The 24,372-nt window shown below is 37.1% G+C and overlaps 1 protein-coding gene across 1 annotated transcript in view; it reads left to right on the forward strand.

Annotated features, from left to right (window-relative positions):
- The window catches only part of LOC123772917 (irregular chiasm C-roughest protein), a gene marked incomplete at its 5' end in the record, with an annotated part of 93,462 nt that extends 80,393 nt beyond the window's left edge, over window positions 1-13,069 (forward strand). Inside the window, 3 exon segments of the mRNA XM_069323222.1 lie at window positions 441-474; window positions 1,014-1,227; window positions 10,085-13,069. Of these exon segments, the coding sequence (XP_069179323.1) occupies window positions 441-474; window positions 1,014-1,227; window positions 10,085-10,600 (764 nt within the window).
- Between the last annotated feature and the right edge of the window lie 11,303 nt (window positions 13,070-24,372).

Below are 24,372 nucleotides of genomic sequence, written 5' to 3' on the forward strand. Positions count from 1 at the left end.
GACCATTCAGGCTTGTTCGCATATATATATATATATATATATATATATATATATATATATATATATATATATATATATATATATATATATATATAATATATATAGAATATAATGTAAACAAGTTAAATAAGTATTTTCTTATGGTATGAACTGTCCATCTTTAGTGTTGGATGTCAAGCTTGGGCAATTTCTGTGCCTTGTAATGCATCGGTTATTCATAGTTGTTCATTGCTTCATTTTTCAGACAAGGATTACCTTTTTTTTCCTGTTATACATTACTACTCTTGCTGTGTGTATACTGTTCCTTGTTTGCTTATTATAGTAGATAATATCTACTTGTAGATACATGCTGTTATAATATCTAGACATTATATCATTTAATATATCGTATTGATACTAGAACAAATTTAATAATTTGCAATTTTTTTTGTTATAAACAGAACGAGGAGACTTCAAACCTACTGACCTGGAAAGGTAGATATCTTTGATCAAATTATCAACTGTTTGAACAAATATATTTTTATGAAAAGTTTGCATGCAAATATTTGAGTAATGCAAGTGTATTACATCAAGCAAATTGGTCAACTGAACCATAAATGAATACTTAAACAATACTGACTTTTTTCTCCTTTGCAGTGAATACCACTGAACTTTATCATGTTATACATCAATTGTAATAACATTGTTCTCATTTACAGTGAATACCACTGAACTTTATCATGATATACATCAATTGTAATCACATTGTTCTCATTTACAGTGAATACCACTGAACTTTATCATGATATACATCAATTGTAATCACATTGTTCTCATTTACAGTGAATACCACTCAACTTTATCATGTTATTCATCAATTGTAATCACATTGTTCTCATTTACAGTGAATACCACTGAACTTTATCATGATATACATCAATTATAATCACATTTTTATCATTTGTAGTGAATACCACTGAACTTTATCTTGTTATACATCAATTGTAATCACATTGTTCTCATTCTTTTTGCAGTGACAAGAGTGACATTGAGAGCCAGAAAGGGAACAATGGTAGGCATAAATATTCTGCCACTGGGTCAAATGCTGGTAGGAGAGGAGGCAAGACTGCAGCAGTAGCTGGTGCTCTCGCCTCCATCCCTCCTGATGCCCTTTATACATCAGCCTCCAAGCATACCAGTGTGTCCACTATATCCTCTAAACCTGACCATGAGTATGAGAACTTGAAGGTGAGACCAGAGTATGCCATGAGCTGGAGACGACATTTGGAAGCCAGTGATGAGTCTGAGAAATTATATGAGAAATGGAAACAGATTCGCTTTTGCCAAGACCATGCAATAACATAGTACTCATATCCATGCCATTTCAATTTAAGGATTGTGATCCACTTTTTAAATCAGCTTTATTCAGGAGCCCATATCAGTTTGGTTAGCATTTCAAACAAATATTTAATAATGGCATATTAATTTAAAGAAAATGTTTCCATGGTCATATAGCTTCTTTGCCTGATCTAGCTTTGTCCAAACTCTTCAGCTGTCAGTATCAGTGGCTTCATATCCCGAGGCATCATCTTTGGTGGTCGAGGATGGCACGGGCAGCAGCTAACATCACCAGGTCACCTCCAGGTGGCCCACTGTACATACATCAGTACCTGAACACCACTGCACTGCCTTAGATGTTTTGCTCTTCCTCTTCCTGTCGTTTAAAATTATCTACGGGCTCACCATAGCCCGTGCTACTTGGAACTTTTTGTTCCAGGTAGCGAATCTTTAATAACAACATGTCGTTTAAAGTTTTTCATAAGGCATCATCGTTAATAGTGTGTATATGAATGCCATAACAAATTTAGTGCTTTTCTCTCAAATATTAACATAGTTTTTAAAGCGTTACGTATATGACAAAGAATGCTGGGAAGATGGGATACCACAGGGGGGGGGGGGGTAGCTTTCATCTTGTAGCTACACTTAGGTAGTTACTATAAGGTAATTACTGTGAAATTTTAAGTAATGTGTTCTATAAGGCATTTAGTGTTATATTTGAAAATTAAAATAATATATATATGGTTACCTGTTGTCGAAGACAGGAAGCCTATACTTAGGCCCATTGAAGATCCCTTTTGCCAACTACTAACCTTCCCCAGGATGTAACCTACGACAAATGTCTAACTCCTGGGTGAACAGAGGCATCAGGTGAAAAGAAACAGACCTGTGTATATATATATATATATATATATATATATATATATATATATATATATATATATATATTATATTATATATATATATATATATATATATATATATATATATATATATATATATATATTATATTATATATATATTATATTATATATATATATATATATATATATATATATATATATATATATATATATATTATATTATATATATATATATATATATATATATATATATATATATATATATATATATATATATATATATATATATATATATATATTGGTGTATACTGGCAGCAGGTTTTCTTTCAAACATGTTTCATTGAATATGACCGCATATTCTGTATTTATTATTTTCTGGTTTAGGGCTTCTATCCCTCTAACTATTTTCTTAGCATCAGGGCTTAATTGAAATAGGAGTTCTCCAAAACTCATTTTCGTACTTTTAAGGTGAAGAAAAGAAGTGATTTACTATAGAGTGTATTACACTTATTTGTATAATTTGCACGACGTTTCGAACCTCCATGGTTCATTCTCAAGTGAACAGATCTTACAAAACTAGTTGATTTTATACCCGCATTAGGTCAGGTGATAATACAATGAAGGTGAAAACATGGGGGGATACATAAGGGATAAACATAGGGGCTGCAGAAGGCTTATTGGCCCATACGAGGCATCTCCTATCTAAACACAAAGATTAATCCAGTGTAATTGCCAATTACACTGGATTAATCTTTGTGTTTAGATAGGAGATGCCTCGTATGGGCCAATAAGCCTTCTGCAGCCCCTATGTTTATCCCTTATGTATCCCCCCATGTTATATATAATTGCCAATATATATCCCCCCATATATATGTTATATATATATATATATATATATATATATATATATATATATATATATGTTATATATATATATATATGATATATGTTATATATCCCCCCATATATATAATTGCCAATTACACTGGATTAATCTTTGTGTTTAGATAGGAGATGCCTCGTATGGGCCAATAAGCCTTCTGCAGCCCCTATGTTTATCCCTTATGTATCCCCCCATGTTTTCACCTTCATTGTATTATCACCTGACCTAATGCGGGTATAAAATCAACTAGTTTTGTAAGATCTGTTCACTTGAGAATGAACCATGGAGGTTCGAAACGTCGTGCAAATTATACAAATAAGTGTAATACACTCTATAGTAAATCACTTCTTTTCTTCACCTTAAAAGTACGAAAATGAGTTTTGGAGAACTCCTATTTCAATTAAGCCCTGATGCTAAGAAAATAGTTAGAGGGATAGAAGCCCTAAACCAGAAAATAATAAATACAGAATTTGCGGTCATATTCAATGAAATATATATATATATATATATATATATATATATATATATATATATATATATATATATATATATATTATAGAAGGGAGTACCACCTCTAGCTGGAAGAAGGGGGACCCATAGCCTCGGAGGAAACCACGCATAACGCATTAGAGGGAATGTTTAGATCTCCTCCAATACAGTTTCTGTGTGCTTTTCTCCTACCACCCCCTTCCTTGAATATTTTTTGTGCTTTATTATGCATTTGATGGTTACAAGATATACATGGGTTGATACAAAAATAATAATGCAAAAAGGTGCTTAAAGGTTATGGATCTCTTGAAAAACACAACAATGGGAAACATTGATGAATGTCACAGACGGGTTCGATCATTGTTGCAAGTCAAACACTTCTTCGAATTCCTCTGAAGTTGGACTAGTGCCCAAGACGCAACAGGCATTTCCCCTCTGAATCGCAACACTGAGGCGCTGAAACAAGAAACTTTTTGCTCTCTGGTCTTTTGTAGCGCTGATCAATTTGTCCCCCAATTCCTTCAGGAACTTCAATGCACATTTTCCCCACGAACCGAGGGTCTCCGAGCCGATCGGAACAAAGCTGTAGCAGTGTGCTAGACCTCTGTATTTAATAATTTTCTGCGATTCCCTGAAAGAAGCAGCACCACCGCTTTCACCACCGCTTTTATATATATATATATATATATATATATATATATATATATATATATATATATATATATATATATATATATATATATATATATATATGCAAACAAGCCTGAATGGTCCCCAGGACTATATACAACTGAAAACTCACACCCCAGAAGTGACTCGAACCCATACTCCCACAACTGGTATGTACAGGGACGCCTTAATCCGCTTGACCATCACGACCGGACATAAGGAAGTGATAGCCGAGGCTATATGAACCACTTCCCCGCCGGCACTCGGATGGTAATCTTGGGCATAGCATTTTATCAAATCACCTCATTCTTTGGGGCACACGTGAGGAACACAAAATAGAAGGGAGTTCCTCAGTTTGTGTTCCTCACGTGTGCCCCAAAGAATGAGGTGATTTGATAAAATGCTATGCCCAAGATTACCATCCGAGTGCCGGCGGGGAAGTGGTTCATATAGCCTCGGCTATCACTTCCTTATGTCCGGTCGTGATGGTCAAGCGGATTAAGGCGTCCCTGTACATACCAGTTGTGGGAGTATGGGTTCGAGTCACTTCTGGGGTGTGAGTTTTCAGTTATATATATATATATATATATATATTATATTATATATATATATATATATATATATATATATATATATATATATATATAATATATATATATATATATATAAATTCGTGTTAGAATTATTAATCTTACTTTTTCGGTCATATTTAATAATATATATATATATATATATATATATATATATATATATATATATATATATATATATATATATATATATGTGTGTGTGTGTGTGTGTGTGTGTGTATATTACGAAAATAAACACGTGATTAAGAATGTGACAATGTCAGACCACGGAGGAAAAATGAAACAGGAATTTCCTTAAGTACTTTCGTATATTAAATACATCTTCAGAAGGTCTATATATATATATATATATTAGTATATTTTGGTAGCAGTCTTTCCTGTAGACATATATTATTAAATATGACCGAAAAAGTAAGATTAATAATTCTAACACGAATTTTCTCAATCTTTCGTACATTATGCTTCACTGTTGGAGGTAAATCAAAAATCACTTCTCCAAAATTCATTTTTATTTCTAGTCTGACGCGACACGGGCGCGTTTCGTAAAACTTATTACATTTTCAAAGACTTCACAAATACACAACTGATTAGAACTTGCGTTTCCCTGATTTTATATCTACATTTGAGTGAGGTGGGAAGGGTGATGTGGCATTACATTTGAGTGAGGTGGGAAGGATGATGTGGCATTAACACAAGACAGAACACTAGAGGATATTAATAGGGTATTAAAAGTATCAACACAAGACAGAACAGAAACAATGGGTATTGAATAGAAGTGTTTGTAGAAAGCCTATTGGTCCATATTTCTTGATGCTTCTATATTGGAGCGGAGTCTTGAGGTGGGTAGAATATAGTTGTGCAATAATTGGCTGTTGATTGCTGGTGTTGACTTCTTGATGTGTAGTGCCTCGCAAACGTCAAGCCGCCTGCTATCGCTGTATCTATCGATGATTTCTGTGTTGTTTACTAGGATTTCTCTGGCGATGGTTTGGTTATGGGAAGAGATTATATGTTCCTTAATGGAGCCCTGTTGTTTATGCATCGTTAAACGCCTAGAAAGAGATGTTGTTGTCTTGCCTATATACTGGGTTTTTTGGAGCTTACAGTCCCCAAGTGGGCATTTGAAGGCATAGACGACGTTAGTCTCTTTTAAAGCGTTCTGTTTCGTGTCTGGAGAGTTTCTCATGAGTAGGCTGGCCGTTTTTCTGGTTTTATAGTAAATCGTCAGTTGTATCCTCTGATTTTTGTCTGTAGGGATAACGTTTCTATTAACAATATCTTTCAGGACCCTTTCCTCTGTTTTATGAGCTGTGGAAAAGAAGTTCCTGTAAAATAGTCTAATAGGGGGTATAGGTGTTGTGTTAGTTGTCTCTTCGGAGGTTGCAGGGGATAAAATCAGGGAAACGCAAGTTCTAATCAGTTGTGTATTTGTGAAGTCTTTGAAAATGTAATAAGTTTTACGAAACGCGCCCGTGTCGCGTCAGACTAGAAATAAAAAAAATGAATTTTAGAGAAGTGATTTTTGATTTACCTCCAACAGTGAAGCATAATGTACGAAAGATTGAGAAAATTCGTGTTAGAATTATTAATCTTACTTTTTCGGTCATATTTAATAATATATATATATATATATATATATATATATATATATATATATATATATATATATATATATATATATATATATATATATATATATATATATATATATATATATATATATATATGTATATATATATGTATATATATGTCGTACCTAGTAGCCAGAACGCACTTCTCAGCCTACTATGCAAGGCCCAATTTGCCTAATAAGCCAAGTTTTCATGAATTAATTGTTTTTCGACTACCTAACCTACCTAACCTAACCTAACCTAACTTTTTCGGCTACCTAACCGAACCTAACCTATAGAGATAGGTTAGGTTAGGTTAGGTAGGGTTGGTTAGGTTCGGTCATATATCTACGTTAATTTTAACTCCAATAAAAAAAATTGACCTCATACATAATGAAATGGGTAGCTTTATCATTTCATAAGAAAAAAATTAGAGAAAATATATTAATTCAGGAAAATTTGGCTTATTAGGCAAATCGGGCCTTGCATAGTAGGCTGAGAAGTGAGTTCTGGCTACTAGGTACGACATATATATATATATATATATATATATATATATATATATATATATATATATATATATATATATATATATATATATATATATATATATCCTAATTTTACCTGGAAAAGACCCGGTAAATTGTTTAACAACCAGGTACCTATTCACTGCTGGGTGAACAGAGGCTACAGTTAAGGATTAGTGCCCAGTCAATCCTCCCCGGCCAGGATACGAACCCAAGCCAAAGTTCTCGCAAGACGCCAATCGAGTGTGTTACCACTACGCCACAGGAACTGCTTATAGGGTTATCTTGAGATGATTTCGGGGCTTTTTAGTGTCCCCGGGGCCCGGTCCTCGACCAGGCCTCCACCCCCAGGAAGCAGCCCGTGACAGCTGACTAACACCCAGGTACCTATTTTACTGCTAGGTAACAGGGATAATGTATTAACAGGGTTAATACATTATTGTATTCTTTAACCCTATTCTGCCATTAGTATGTTCTATAGTTAGTAACACATTTATTAAGGCATTTGCACACTAATGTAGTATTTTATTAACAAGTGGATTATTTTGTTTTGCTTAATCCAAGTTTGTAGATGTACTTAGTGGATGTATTTAGAGGCACTTTTCCTTGTAAATAATGTTTTATCATCACTATTGCATTATTCATAGATTTTAAAAAATGTATCACTATAAAATATTTATTTATAAACATAGTTTTAAGAGTATTGAAATATATAGACGTGTTATCTTGAGGTTATATTGAGTTGATTTCGGGGCTTTAGTGTCCCCGCGACCCGGTCCTCGACCAGGCCTCCACCCCCAGGAAGCAGCCCGTGACAGCTGACTAACTCCCAAGTACCTATTTACGTGTGTTGTATACAGTATTGTATACAGGTGATTATTCCATAACACTCCAATTATGTTCCTAGAAAATTGTGTTATCTAAAAAACACTGTTTTATAAACTGATTGACAAGTTGGAAAAATAGGGTAATGTTGCAAATATCACCTTTGTTTTCTTTATTTTAAAACCTCTTGTTCTCAGAGGTCCAAGTTTTAAAAATTCCTCCATGTCATCTGTGTCACTTCCTGTCACGTTGCAACCCGTTCTCGCAAATTTAATAAGTCAATATTGACTTATTAAATATGTGCGTAGGTGACATACTTAACATAATAGATACCCCTAAAAAGATTCATAGAAAACACCGACCTTACCTAACCTTGTTAGTATGTTAAGATAAGCATCTTATTGCTTCATAATTACAATTATTACCTAACCTATAATAGGTATAGGTTAAGTAATAATTGTAATTACGAAGCAATAAGATGCTTATCTTAAGATACTAACAAGGTTAGGTAAGGTCGGTGTTTTCTATGAATCTTTTTAAGGGTATCTATTATGTTTAGTATATCACCTATGCACATATTTAATAAGTCAATATTGACTTTACGAATTTGCGAGAACGGGTTGACTATGTTGTACATGATGCTGCCTCTCTTGTACAAATGATCATCACACTGTACGCCGCGATGATCACCTCTGACAACACATTGATGAGTTGTCACAAGTGGTGTTTAGGCTCATTTTTTTACCTTCTTTGGAGTTTAGTTCCTAGTGCAAAGAATTTGTTGAGCAGTTTGGATATGTCGTAACTGCCAAGTTTGTGCTGAATTTCCATATATACATGGAAAATATCATCAAGGCAAATGGGTTGTGGGAGGGGGGGGGACCTTTGACAAGCCGCCAGCTTCCTGTCCTCGTCGAGGTCACTAGGGTTAATCACTAGGCTCTCAGGTAAATCGGGTATGTCCCAGTTCATGGCACAGGTTACAGTTATCTCCCCTTCTCAAAGTATTGGCTCCATGGAACCTGCTTCACTTTCTGCTGTGAAATTTGAATCATGAGACTGAGATCGACTAAACTTATTAGAGTATGGGTCTTACCCACTTCCATTTGTAGTGTGAGCTGCCAACAGTGTTTTAAGATAAGTGGCTGCTTTTTTGTTGGAAGCATTCACTTGGGTGGAAGAAGTCTTTCTTGCAGATGAAGGGTCACAGTAACGGGGCAGAAGAATGCTGACCAAACCACACACACTAGGAAGTAAAGAGACGACGTTTCGGTCTGTCCTGGACCATTATCAAGTCGATTGTGAAAAGAGGAAGGAGGCAAAGGCAATAGATAGGCAAGAGAAAGGTGAGGAGAAGGAAATGCCGTCGTCTCTTCACCTTCTAGTGTGTGGTTTGGTCAACAAGTCTTTCTTGCTCAGGGCTTTCTAGTCATATTTGTTGGGCTCTTCCTATACAGCCATTAATAGTTTTTTTACATCAGGGTTACTAGTTTTCTTTAAACTGCATCTTTGTTTTTTTGCCTCACAATGCCAGTTGGCTTCTGGTCAACAAGGGAAGACTCCCACCTCTCCTACTTGCCCCTTGGGGGACCCTGTTATTATGTTTATACTTCCTGCAAATGTATAGATGGTTGTTCTCACTAGCTAGTAGTTCAGTTTGTTCTTGACCATGAACATAGCGTCCAGTTGGTGAGAGTCTATGCAATCTGAGTCAGTAGAAGGTGCAGAATCACAGAGTTGTGCAGTTCTTGTGGTCAGCCTGGTTGATAAGTCCAGCAAGCAGGAGGCCTGGTCGACGACCGGGCCGCGGGGACGCTAAGCCCCGGAAGCACCTCAAGGTAACCTCAAGGTATGTATAGCTACTTTAGGTTTGTAAATTGAGGTGCTTTAGCAGTAATTTATGCAATTCAATTTATACACACTATTGGACTACTGAGCATCAACCTCGAGAGTTCGGGGTTTGTTTGAGTTCGTACATTTATGGTTAGGCAAAATATTTCCAAATAAGACATTTGTCAAGCATGAGAATAGACTGCACAAGAAATATGCATATATTTATGCATATTTTGCAAATACGTTTTGTAAGAGAGCAGCTGCTGGCTTGTCGGGAAGAGGGCCACGCAGTCTCCGTCCAGGTTTATATAACCTCGGCTCGTTGCGCGCGCAGCTTGGGGCGGTTAAAGTCAGCTTCCAGACATAAGTTTTCTCTTCCACTCAGAAAACCCACCGTTTTTGGGAAAAACAGTGTTCTTTACTGTATATATCTGTTGTGTTTGAGCATCTAAGAGACATAACTTTTTATATGTTGCAGATAATGCCAACACAAATGGCAACACCAAACATATGCCTGGAGACGAGAAGCAGCAGCAGTTGCAGCAGCAACAGTCAGTCGAAAAGAGATGAGCTCACTGTGACAACCAAGAGCACAGGTGAGGTGAAAGAGGAAGAGATACAGGCAAGTGATCACGGGGAGCAGGATGACTCAAATAAGACCATATATAGGCAGGCTGAAATGCAGACTTTTAGGAGAAATGAAAATCAAGAGGATGAAGATAAAGATTTGGCAAAAAGCTTCAAAGGTCCTCAATATGTACCAGTTTACCGGCCAAATTCAGACTGCAGCACATCATCATATCTGGATAAATTAAAACTCGGCGCCAAAAACAATAGGAGAGCAAACAGTGGAGTAGTATATGCAGAACTCCAGCTTCCACGCGCATCTAATAATGGGTCCATGAGACGTGGAAATCAACATAATCCTCCAACTAAGACACAATATGCTGAAATTACATTTCAAGGCCGCCCTCTTCAAACAGCTGACATATAGACATTTCTACCAAAATTTAAGAAGAATGTACTTAGTCTTATCATGCACACAGGTGTATGTTATTGTACATATAACTTTTTTTATCAATCAGATTAAATTTAAGGTACTTGGACGTAATTTGGAAACAGTTTTGTACATCACAACAAAGCCTTAACAAATAACCTAATGGATCTAAGCCTCACGATTTCATTAAATTCTGTCATTTAATTACAAGAAACAAAATCCAAAAAAAAAATATGGCCACATTTACATAAATTAGGGTTTATTCTACAGTTCTGAATGCATTTATGGTAAAATATGCAAATTCACAAAATTGCATATTAAGTATTAATGGAATGAAACAAATGCAAGAGAATATTACATAAAACAGCATTTATGAGGTGTGCAGCTTAGGCTGCAGTATTGCCACGGATGGAGACATTTTTGCAGAATATACTGTACAATTTAGCCTACCTTTTTTATTCTTGGGTAATTCAAGTTGACCTTTTCCATTGAAGGGGAAAAGCTTCACTCAGTATTACAATGGGAATTAAGTGTTATTTGTAAGCATGAAATGTATTTAGAGTTTGAATATAATTAAATTTTTAGGGGCAATTATAGAATTAGGTTACAACTTTTATTAAATAGTATGCTGAATGTGAAAATATTGCTAAGGGCCAAGTATTAATTGTCTAGTTTGCAGGTCCATCCTTAACAACACGCAGAAATGTGTATACTGTATGAAGCTTATCTTTTAATTAAAGGTTGAAAAAACCCCCATTTTCCAGGTCTGCACACCATTCTTTTCCCCCCCTTATATTCTTTTACTCCATCACTGTGTTCTATGCAATGAGAGATGGTCTGTTTTTTGTGTATGTGACAAGTGCAGTCCATGTATGTGACACGTTCTGTTCGAAGGTAAACATTGCTCTAAATATAGGTTGTTAGCTATCATGGTTTCTGTGTCCTTGGCATAATTTTTTTTCATTTTATGAGGAAAAATATATGTTGACCAGACCACACACTAGAAGTTGAAGGGACGACGACGTTTCGGTCCGTCCTGGACCATTCTCAATCGACTTGAGAATGGTCCAGGACGGACCGAAACGTCGTCGTCCCTTCAACTTCTAGTGTGTGGTCTGGTCAACATACTTCAGCCACGTTATTGTGACTCATCGCCTGCACAGGAAAAATATATGCTACTTTGTCTTTTTATACCCTGGGTACTAATGCAAGACTCCAAAGATTATAATTTAATGTTAGGGTAACTTGTAAATATATTACCGAGTTATTCCTCCAGTGTCTCTTGGTGTTCTTTCATTATCACGTTCATTATAAATTGAACGTGATAATGTTCATAAATTGAATTCATTATAAATTTGTCATTTATAATGCTAAATTTCTATCATTATAAATGTTCATGTGAATGAGGAAGACCGTGAATTTAATCCATCCTAAGATAGGAATGAGTTATTTTTTACTAATTATGAATGATAAATTATTTATTAGTTCCACTTGTATTTTCTAAAAGTATATAGAATCAAGAATTGCAATTAATGGTCCGGTAAACAAGGTATAATTAAGTGCTGTATGGATGGCTTGTAGTGATTACTTATAACTATAATTTTCCTGTAGTAACACTCAAAATAATTAAGTTTCCGTAATGTTGCAATTCTTGTCGTGTGCATGCAAAAAGCTTCATTCGTTCATTGGGATTTATGTTCTAATTTGACAAATTTTCACCACATCAGTGGATTACATTGCCTCTAATCTGACTTTTATTCAGTGTGAGAGTTTGTATTAGGATGTTGATCAACTTTGCACTGGTACACTAGTTCAGTTTGTTGTGGGATGTAAATGCTTGCAAGGATATTACATGCTCAAATAAATACCCTGTAACATTCCTATACCCACTTAATATAACAGTTACACACTGTTAGTGTTTATATAGCCTAGCTATCAGACAATAATGATTTTTTTTTTAAAGGGCATATTTGAATAATTGTTGCATTTTTTACAATATATATCAGGTCACACTGCTGATAAAGATGATAGGATATGGTTTTCTTTGGCAGTGGTCACTTGTGGTTCTTAAAATGTGCCTTTAGCATCCAACTTGAGTAAAATACCAATTTTTATGAAGATCTTTAATCCAAGACTTTCATAAAATTATTTACTTTTCATAAAAAATTTCACTTTTCTAATTGATAAGAAAATACATACCAAGAAGAAGCAATATAAAATGCGCCACATCCAGTCGGGTATTACATGAACCCCAAGTTTTCATAGCCGTAAGAACCATATGCTTTCTTTTAGGCTCTTTGGTTATGGTTTATCAGCAAATATTAATAATTTCACCTCCCAGTGTCCTGTAGATTACAGTTAAGATAAAATTGGTAAAGTTTGACTTTTTAACTGAGAGGGTATCTTTTTGATATATAACTTTGTATATATTTGTATATGATGCTGAAGTAAATGGGTGCAACTATATGAGTTATTTTCTTTTATCAAGTAGTTCCTAAAATATACCGTGATACCGTATTGCTTTTATCATGAGTAAATAGAATTATTGTGCCACCCTGTAAGAATACCTTATGCAATGTGATTTTTTTTTAAAGAGGCAGAGATGTGTTGTTTCACAAAAGATTTAATTTAATCCACCATGCCTCTGGCTATGCATTTTAGGACTATAAGTTTGCCTTATGTTCAACAAATCCACATAAAATTAAATTTTTAATATTGTCCAGTTCATTAGAGTGGAAAATCCCATTATTCATATCATCCTTTCTGGATTTTTAAGATTATCTGGACCTGGAAATGACCTGTTCATAATGGATGGATATTCAATTAGTTCCATTTATTTCTTCTGATTGTATTACATATTTACAGCAAGGCACAGCAAAAATAGTTGCACTTTATTCTTAATAATAAAAACCTAACTGTGTATCCACCTTGGTAGCCACATTCATTACCCTTTCTGTTGGTCAGGTAGATGCCACTTCCACCCACAGGGAGAGTCAAATTACCACAGGAAAATAAACCATCAGTACAACTTTGCTTCCATTGGGTCTGAGACCCTTGGTCTTTGGGGAAAAAAAGTGCCAGGGGGGCTTTCTTAGGAATCTGGGGTCAGATTCACGAAAGCACTTACGAACCTGTCCATCTTTTCTCAATCTTTGGCGGCTTTGTTATCAATTATTAAACAGTTAATGAGCTCCGAAGCACCAGGAGGCTGTTTATAACAATAACAACAGTTGATTGGCAAGTTTTCATGCTTGTAAACTGTTTAATAAATGTAACCAAAGCCGTCAAAGATTGAGGAAAGATGTACACGTTCGTAAGTGCTTGCGTAACTGCTTTGTGAATCTGGCCCCAGGTTCGTAAGTGCTTGCGTAACTGCTTCGTGAATCTGGCCCCAGGTTCGTAAGTGCTTGCGTAACTGCTTCGTGAATCTAGCCCCTGGATTCCAGGCTCATAGAAACTATGAGACCCAGTTAATTTCTCTAACACCTCTGTATGGTGAACCTCTGTAAGTATCAATCTCTGCCAGTGTCACAGACAGACCAGCAGACAGAAAAAGTATGTCTGCGCGCGTGTCTGAGGGGCAGCAGCAGCCATAGCGGCAGATGTTCTTAAAATTATCTGCTAGATTAAGGACCTGCCCGAAACGCTGCGCGTACTAGTGGCTTTACAAGAATGTAATTACTGTACTATCCAATGTATTCTCACAAACCCATTGTACCTTCTTGTATATATATAAATAAATATATAAATAAATGTTGACATAGGCAGCAAAAGAGCTTGCTAATAAGGGGATCCGAAGAATTACCCAAAGCTACCCACACCCACTGCATGCGACCCAAAGTCTCCTAGCATTATCAAATCAAATCAAATGTTTATTCAGGTAAAGTACAAAGGTGAGATACAAAACATTGATGGATTTATAGATAGAGCTAGTACATACAATGCCTAAAGCCACTATTACACAAAGCGTTTCGGGCAGGAAAAACACTAAAGACTAAAATTTATATTAATTGAGATTAAAGTATAAAATGTGTTGAGATAATATAAAAATAAAAAAAGTTGGGAACATGGCAGGAAAACAGCAAATATATAATTTGGTCGACAAACAGCATTGTTTATAAATAACAGACATGGGTTGGCATTATAGGGGTAAGGTGGGTTACAGGGAGTTAATTAGGTAGTGTTTAGTTTTTAACTTAAACTGGTTGAGAGAGGTACAGTCTTTAACATCATTGGAAAGGTCATTCCACATTCTGGGCCCCTTGATTTGTAGAGCATTTGTAATTTGATTAAGTCGTACTCTTGCAATATCAAATAGGTATTTAGGACTTTATTTAGCTCAGTATTTACTGTGGCATTTAGAGCAAGGGGGTCAGGACTGGAGTAAATGAAGGTTGTGTCGTCAGCAAACAGAATTGGTTTGAGGTGTTGGGAGGCATTTGGAAGGTCATTAATGTAGATGAGAAAGAGGAGAGGGCCAAGTATGCTGCCCCGAGGAACACCAATGTTGATGGGTAGGGTGGGAGAAATTGAATTATTCACAGAAACATATTGGAGCCTGTCACGAAGGTAAGATTTGAGGTATTGCAGGGAGTGACCTCTTGACTCCATAATGATTTAATTTAAGAATAAGGTTTTGGTAGTTGACAGTGTCAAAAGCCTTACGCAGGTCCACAAATGGGGCCTTCAACAGGGAACTCATTTTTATCAAGAGCTGCATGTATCAAGTTAATCATACTTATAAGTGCATCGTTAGTGCTTTTTTGGGGTCTGAAGCCATATCGACAAGAGCTAAGTATATTGTGTTTGGCTAGATAAGAGTAAAGCTGCTTGTAGATTAGTTTTTCAAATATTTTTTAATATTATTTAGAGACGATTCCTAACCTATATTTCTTCTAAAGGTCATGTTTTTTATTAATGGATTTAAGTATCCCCTTTGTAAGCCAAGGATGGTTTAGCCTTTTAGTTGTGACTTGTTTCGTTAGCATAAGACAGTGGGTGTTATAAAGGCTGAGAGTTTTTTCAAGAAAAGATTGCACTGCTAGGTTGATGTCCCCTATGTTACCTAACTCGGATTCCCAGTTGATATTAGCAGCAGCAGCTATAAAATTGCCTATAGCAGTTTCATTGTGCAGCCTAAAGCTTAACTCCCTTGCCTCTAGAGGTAGTTTGTTAATGTTAGTGAAGAGAAATGTAGGGTAATGGTCTGTAGTGCTATCGGTGATTATACCTGAAGTAAGCGGAGAGGTTATGTTGGTCCAGATGTAATCAAGAGCCGTGGCAGTACTATCAGTGATTCTAGTAGGTCTAGTGATTAAGGGTATGAGGAAGCAGGAATTCATACAGTTGAGGAAGCTAACAGCAGTAGGGTGTTCAGGCTCGCAGAGGTCAATATTAAAGTCCCCTACGATAATTAGATGGTTTTTTTCCATTAGATGGTTATATTTTCATTTTTTCCATAACGCATGAGCTAGAACTTATCTTCGTTAAACACCATATTATTTTCTGTAGCCCATAGAAAGACCTGATCTACATCTGACTGGAGGTTTGCCGTGTCCTCTATGTTGCCAACTCTCATGAAGATCCTAGTGTCATCTGCAAAGGATGATACAGTGCTATAGGTTGTGTTCTTGTCTATGTCCGATATGAGGATGAGAAAAAGTACTGGAGCATGCACAGTACCCTGGGGGACTGTACTGGAGCAAGCACAGTACCCTGGGGGACTGTACTGGAGCAAGCACAGTACCCTGGGGGACTGAGCGCTTCACAGTTGATGGGCTGGACCTAGATTCAGGAAGCTCTGTGTATTTCTTCGTAAGTGGGTTTGCTACGAAGGTTCCTAAGTGCGCCCTAAGAAGATGCTTAGGTGCGATTCAATAAGGTCCACTTAGGAAGAAATTTGTTGGTTCACCTGCGTGCCGATAGAGGTCACTACTGTGTTTCGTTTGGCCAATCAGAGAGCAGCAACAATCTTAAATAAATCAATAAATATGTTTATTCAGGTAAGGTACATACATACAAGTGATGTTACATTAATGGATTGATATATAGATAGAGCTAGTACATACAATGCCTAAAGCCACTATTACGCAATGCGTTTCGGGCAAGAAAAACATTAATATCTAGAACTTAATACTTAATTGAGCATAAAGAATAAAAAGTGTTGAGAACAAATACAAATAAAGATAAAAAAAAGGGGGAACATGACTGAAAAAGCAGCACAAATACAATAGGTTGACAAACAGTGTTGATTAAAAAAAAATAACAGACATGGGTTGACAATAGAGGGGTAAGGTAGGTTACAGGGAATTTATTAGGTAGTGTTTAGTTTTTATCTTAAACTGGTTGAGAGAGGTACAGTCTTTAACATGGTTGGGAAGGTCATTCCACATTCTGGGTCCCTTGATTTGTAGAGCATTTCTAGTTTGATTAAGTCGTACTCTAGGAATATCAAAACTGTATTTATTCCTGGTGTGGTGCTCATGGGTTCTGTTTCAACCTTCAATGAAGCTTTTGAGGTCAGGATTGGCATTACAGTTCAGCGTTTTATATATGTATAATACACATGAGAGAATGTGCAGTGACTTAATATCTAACATATTCAGAGATTTGAGTAGGGGTACCGAGTGCTGTCTGGGGCCAGAGTTGGATATTGTCCTAATAGCAGCTTTGTGTTGAGTAATTAGAGGACGTAAATGATTTTGGGTAGTAGAGCCCCAAGCACAAATACCATAGTTGAGATATGGATAGATAAGGGAGTAATAGAGATAATTCTTCATATTGAAGATTTAGCGCTGGTTTATCGGAGCTCTACTGCCTCCTATTTACGTCAAATTTTCTTATATAATTAGTATATTTCGAAGTAAAACAATGTTTTTTCCACTTCTACAGCCAGCACCGACATTGTAGTAAACAAATATGTTACATTTGTTGTTTACCTACGTAATTCTAAGAGATACTGTGTAGCTGTCCTTGTTGCTCGGAAGATGCGCTTACAATTATTGTATATATTTACTGAATTTACCCAAGGGCCACTAACTATCTAGTGGCCTCGAAGAAGACAGAAAGCCGGCGGCTTGTTAAAGGGCCCGCCAATTGTCTTAATGATATTTTTTAGCTGGAATTTGGCATTTACGGCTTCAGCGGGTAGGCGGTTCCATGGGTTTATAACCCTCTTGGTGGAAAAAAACATCTGTCTTCAGTCCTACTTGAGAGAACATACTCTCCAACACTATATCTGTGATTGTCCTGTTATCAGTGACTTCATACCAAATGGTATGAGGTATTTTGAGCTCTGTAATTACTTCATACACTCAGGAATATTGGAAGATATTCTTGTGCTGCACCCAGATTTTGCCAGTGGAGGCTAATAGATCAGCATTAAGTATTTTGTTCTCTCCTAATTCCATGTATGACTGGCCATCCTGTGAGGTGAGGATGTTGGGTGAGCTTGTAGCTGGTTTTTGATCTACACTGTGTGGTCCTTTATACAGAATAGGGAAGCAGCACATTGCTGTGTATACCTAAACATGTTTAAAAATACATTGTTTGAGAGGAGTCTGGTAGAAACTGGTAAGAGTAATTATAATATAATGTTTCCATGATTCAGTGCTTACCTCTTGTGAAAATTGCTAAGAGTTGTTTAGTCAGAGTTGATTTGTTTTTTGTATTGAGGCTGGTATTTTCTAAATTGATTCCATGTAAAGTATGTTTAACCATCCTGTGAGATGGGAGTATTAGATAAACTTATAGCTAGTTTTTTATCTACACTGTGTAATATTCCATATAGAATAAAGTAGTAGCACATTGCTGTGTATACCTAATCTTCTTAATAAAAAAAATCAGTAATAAAGATTTTAAATTATAGTTTGTATTATTACAAATACAGTACTGTATTATCCTTATTAAATCATGTTGACCATGGATCATTAAGATCTCATGTTGATATGTAATAGTCATATTTCTTTTGAACTGCTAATCCATGCTAATCATTCATTAAATTGTGCATTATGTCTCAATTTTTCACTTCCTTGGATATACTGTACAGTACAAAAAAATAGGATAAAAATAAACCAATAATATTTCTTTCATTATAATTTTCATTTAAATAACTGCATCAATATTTTTACAGCTGACAGGATTTGTTTTACCATACAGCTGCAGTATTTGTTAAAAACAAATTTGGTTTATTGTTACACACAATGGTGCTACATAGCCTTCCCAGCTTGGTGCCTTCTTTTAATACTTACTGATTAAAAAATAAATAATAAATACATTTTATTCAGGAAAAGTACATACAGTTGATTTACAAACATAATGTTGGATTTACAGACAGAGCTTGTACATACAATATCTAAAGCCACTAATACTCATAGTATTTCGGGCAAGGTGTGGGGGAAAAAACACAGACTAAAACTTAATAGTAATCGGGATTAGGTATAAATTGTGTTGAAAGAAGGAATAAAAAATACAAAAAGGGGGGTTAACATAGCATAAATCAGCAATTGCACATGTTGGTGAACAGCGTTGTTTAAAAAATAGCAAGACATGGGTTGACATTTAGGAGGTAAGTTAGGTTACATGGAGATAATTAGGCAGTACTTGGTTTAACTCTTAAACTGGTTGAGAGAGGTACAGCCTTTGACATGATTCGGGAGGTCATTCCACATTCTGGGTCCCTTGATTTGTAGAGCACTTCTAGTTTGGTTACACACAGCCAAATTGTGTAACAGGAAGAGGTCTTGGACACAAATTTGTTCCATGCTAAATGTAGAGGAATCAGCTGAGTATTCCTCAAATAAAATAAGTTGCCTCAGCTTATAAGGTAAATAAAATAAGCATTTCTCAAATAAGTAGCTGCCTCACCTCACTGCCTTACTGCTACATAGCCTTCCCGGCATGGTGCCTTCTTTTGATAATTACTTGTTCCACACCCAAATTGTATAACAGGAAGAGGTCTTGGACCCCTACTTCCCTCTCTCTTTTTTAATAGTCTATATAGTCATAATTATAGCTTTAAGTATTCAATGAATAAAGTTTTTGACATTTATACCCTTCTCCTTACCTAACCTTTCCAGACATTCTAAAAAAAGCAAGAGTAACCCCTGTCCACAAATGTGGTGATCTTACAGATGTTAACAACTACAGACCTATATCAATCCTGCCTAACTTGTCAAAAATATTCGAAAAACTAATCTACAAGCAGCTTTACTCTTATCTAGCCAAACACAATATACTTAGCTCTTGTCAATATGGCTTCAGACCCAAAAAAAGCACTAACGATGCACTTATTAGTATGATTAACTTGATTCACGCAGCTCTTGATAAAAAGGAGTTCCCTGTTGGGTTATTTGTGGACCTGCGTAAGGCTTTTGACACTGTCAACCATCAAAACCTTCTTCTTAAATTACATCATTATGGAGTCAGAGGACACTCCCTGCAATACCTCAAATCTTATCTTACTGACAGGCTCCAGTATGTTTCTGTGAATAATTCAATTTCTCCCACCCTACCCATCAACATTGGTGTTCCTCAGGACAGCATACTTGGCCCTCTCCTCTTTCTCATCTACATTAATGACCTTCCAAATGCCTCCCAACACCTCAAACCAATTCTATTTGCTGACGACACAACCTTCATTTACTCCAGTCCTGACCCCCTTGCTCTAAATGCCACAGTAAATACTGAGCTAGAGAAAGTCCATCTTTGGCTAACCGCCAACAAACTCACCCTTAACATTGACAAAACGTTTTATATTCTGTTTGGCAATAAATCCTCCAATCAAATAAATCTCAAAATAAACAATACCCAAATTTGTAACAAATTAGATGGCAAATTCCTTGGCATTCTCATCGACCACAAGCTGAATTTCCAGGGACACATTCTAAATATATCAAAAAAAGTTTCAAAAACTGTTGGCATTCTTTCTAAGATCAGATATTATGTACCCCTCCCTGCCCTGGTGACTCTCTATTACTCCCTTATCTATCCATATCTCAACTATGGTATTTGTGCTTGGGGTTCTACTACCCAAAATCATTTACGTCCTCTAATTACTCAACACAAAGCTGCTATTAGGACAATATCCAACTCTAGCCCCAGACATCACTCGGTACCCCTACTCAAATATCTGAATATGTTAGATATTAAGTCACTGCACATTCTCTTATGTGTATTATACATATATAAAACGCTGAACTGTAATGCCAATCCTGACCTCAAAAGATTCATTGAAGGTTGTAACAGAACTCATGAGCACCACACCAGAAATAAATACAGTTTTGATATTCCTAGAGTACGACTTAATCAAACTAGAAATGCTCTACAAATCAAGGGACCCAGAATGTGGAATGATCTTCCCAACCATGTTAAAGACAGTACCTCTCTCAACCAGTTTAAGATAAAAACGAAGCTATACCTAATAAATTCCCTGTAACCTACCTTACCCCTCTGTTGTCAACCCATGTATGTTTTTTGTTTTGTTTTCAAAACAACGCTGTTTGAATGTAATTGTCTGTAATAATTTGTAATTGTATTTGTGCTGCTTTTTCAGCCATGTTCCCCCCTCTTTTACCTCTATTTTTATTTGTTCTCAACACATTTTATTCTTTTTACCCATTAGTATTAAGCTTTAGTCATTAATGTTTTTCCTGCCCGAAACGCTTTGCGTAATAGTGGCTTTAGGCATTATATGTACTAGCTCTATCTATTAATCCAACAAACTTTGTAAAATCTCTTTATGTATGTACCTTACCTAAATAAACATTTATTTATTTATTTATTTATAACATCATTTGTGCAGCATATTTTTATTTTATGTCTCACTGTCACGGGGGGTAGGCCGGGGCTCTGCTAGCACTCAGCTGCTAGGGGCTCAAAAGGCCCAAATACTCAGCCCCTCCGACTCCCGGGATTCACCGGAGTCTCCTTGGTCACACAGGAGAGGACCAACAATGCCCACCTCCGCAGGTCTTTGCTTCCACCACAAAAGGGGTGCCACTGATTCCCCCTGGAAGCCCTTCAGTCAAACACGGGGGAACTACTGTTAACAGTTCCGGCCTAGACCCGTGGAGGAGTGAAGGAAGACTCAGGTTTACCTTATAACCATAACCTCCCTGAGTCTTGCCTGCCAGACAAAAAGGTTGCAGGAACTCCTTTCCCGCCTGTCTTCTCTATCTTCTTCTTAACAAGGTCGCCAGCTGGGTTATTATATCTGCACCCCAGCAATGCAGTTCAGTGGGTGTATTATATATTGTTTGTAGCCAGAAGATTGCTACTCCCATAGATCTGCTACTAGACTGTTGGCCCAGGGTACTCTCCCAGGAAGGTCTGTGTGGCTTTACCTCTCTCTAGCCACCACGTTACTAGTTGCCACCATTCAGGCACTGATACTGATCGGATGGCTAAGGGTACACTTTTATATAAGTCCGTGCTGTCTTTACCACTTTCCAGGCAATAAGAACTTCTATAGAGAACGTAGTGTTCCCTAGGTGGTACTATGATAACCTTCGTGTATGCTCATAGAGAAATATTATAATGGAGGCACACTTAAACACAATGATAAAAGTGTGAATTTACTGATGCAAATTACATGATCACACACACAATCACAAGTAATACATGAATATGAAAATAAGGATAATAAGTCTGGAGATCGACAGCCTCTTCTTCCACGACCTCCAACACTCCTTCAACTGGGCAGAAAGACAGGAGTCCCACACTCTCTCACAGGAGGGCCTCTTCGCCACGTCGGCGCCTCTTCTTCACTGTCCTGCCATCCATACACACTGTCTCCTCTGACAGTCCTGGACACAAGCTGCTTTGCAGCCTATTCTACTACTAAAGTATTAATGTCCTGTTGCCACATACATAAGTAACTATTGTGGCCTAACTAGCCTACTCACACAAGGGGTAATGGGAGGGAAAATGATCTACCTTACAGTCCTGGCTCACGACGCCTATGTCCCTCGATGGTGTGAGGTTCCCACGCTTCCTTGGGTCGATCCTTGACGATCCAGGAACGTTCCACAGGTCCTCAGGTGTCGTGAAGCCTTCGCGTCGTCGCCGTTCCAATCCCTGAGATTCAGCTACCCCAATCCTGGTTCATCGAAGGGCACTGAGCCAATCACTATTTTCCCACACTCGCCCCTTCCACTAGGCGTTGCTCCTTGTCCTAGGCACGGTGTAGTCCTTCCAAAACCCTCAGTGGATGTGACCCGGTCACAGCTAGGCCTGCCCGCCACACCTTTCCAGGCCCTCAACGTCCAGCGTCGTCGCCGAATATATTCCAAGTTTGGCACTCTTTTGCTCAATAAACTTGGTTCCTTTTTGCTTCCCAGAAGCGCGGGGTCTCCAATACGTGAGATGGGCTGCGATAGCCCACTCTAATCCACTAAGAAAGGCTTGTAGAGCCTCAAATCCTTGAGAGCTGACCGAGGTGCGTCCTCTCGCTTCCAAGGTCAGGTCAACTCTGACGTTGGCGCCTCTCAGGGCACTCGGTGACGTCATGGCGGGCCCTGATTGGTCGCCCGCGACCTAAGTCGGCCAATCCGCGATCGGCTAGTGTCCCTTCCAAAACGTCATATCTGCAGTAGGGATACTCTTTCATTTTATATCAGGGCGCCAATTTCCCCTTACTTACAACTTATAATGTAACTTTCTCTCTTAACTGGCAGTCGGTCTGGTCGCCACATATATCAATAGACTCCCTGAACCTCAGAGAATCAGTAGGGAGAGCTGATATGACTCTTAAAGCAGGCAAACGAAAGAGATAGGAAAGGGCACCGTAACACTCACCCAGATTTAATTTCAAGATAAAACCAAACTAAATAAATTAGAAATGGGTATGTATAGCTAAGGTACACCCTTACTACTAGGTGAACAGGGGCATTTGGTGATAGTAAATGATCCCATCAGGCAGGGCTCATCACCTTCTCTAATATTTCATGTTCACCAGTGTTTATTTACTTAATAACTACGGGTATAATATCTTGCTATTATAAAACTAATTCTACTATCATAAAAGACATATTTACTTTAAGTTTCAAGCAGAGAATGCATATATAACTAACACGAAGGACTCCTCTTCACTAGATTCAATTTTTATAATCTTTTGTTTATGTTCCAAAATCTTAAGATCGATCCCTGTGTTATGTAGTAGAGAAAAATTGAGTTATATCCAGTTTACGTAAAGCTACGAGTGGTCGAAACCACACTTAGATCCCGGAATGAACTTACGAAGGTTTTTCCACTTAGTGTAGCTACTTGAATACGGATGTAGCCGCCACGAAGGCGCTAAGAAGGAAAACATTCGTAGCTAAGAAGAAAAACCTTCGTAAGTACCTTCCTGAATCCGGCCCCTGGATTTTATTTTGTTGACTATTACACATTGGGTTTTGTTGACAGGTAATTGTAGATCCATCTGCCTATTTTTCCGGTAATTCCTTTTGAACGCATTTTATGTGCAATAACGCCATGGTCACATTTATCAAAAGCTTTTGCGAAATCTGTGTAAATTACATCAGCGTTTTGTTTGTCTTCCATAGCATCAAATGCCATATCATAGTGGTCCAGCAACGGCGACAGGCAAGAGCGCCCTGTTCTGAAACCATGTTGTCCAGGGTTATGGATATGCTGTGATTCCATGTATTTTGTGATCTTACTTCTTAGCACTCTCTCAAAATTTTTATAATGTGCGATGTTAGTGCTATCGGTTTGTAAGTGGTACAACAACAGTACAGCAGTATTTCACCTTGAGCTGTCGTCGTCGG

Source organism: Procambarus clarkii, chromosome 12 (assembly GCF_040958095.1).
Source record: "Procambarus clarkii isolate CNS0578487 chromosome 12, FALCON_Pclarkii_2.0, whole genome shotgun sequence".
NCBI lineage: Eukaryota > Metazoa > Arthropoda > Malacostraca > Decapoda > Cambaridae > Procambarus > Procambarus clarkii.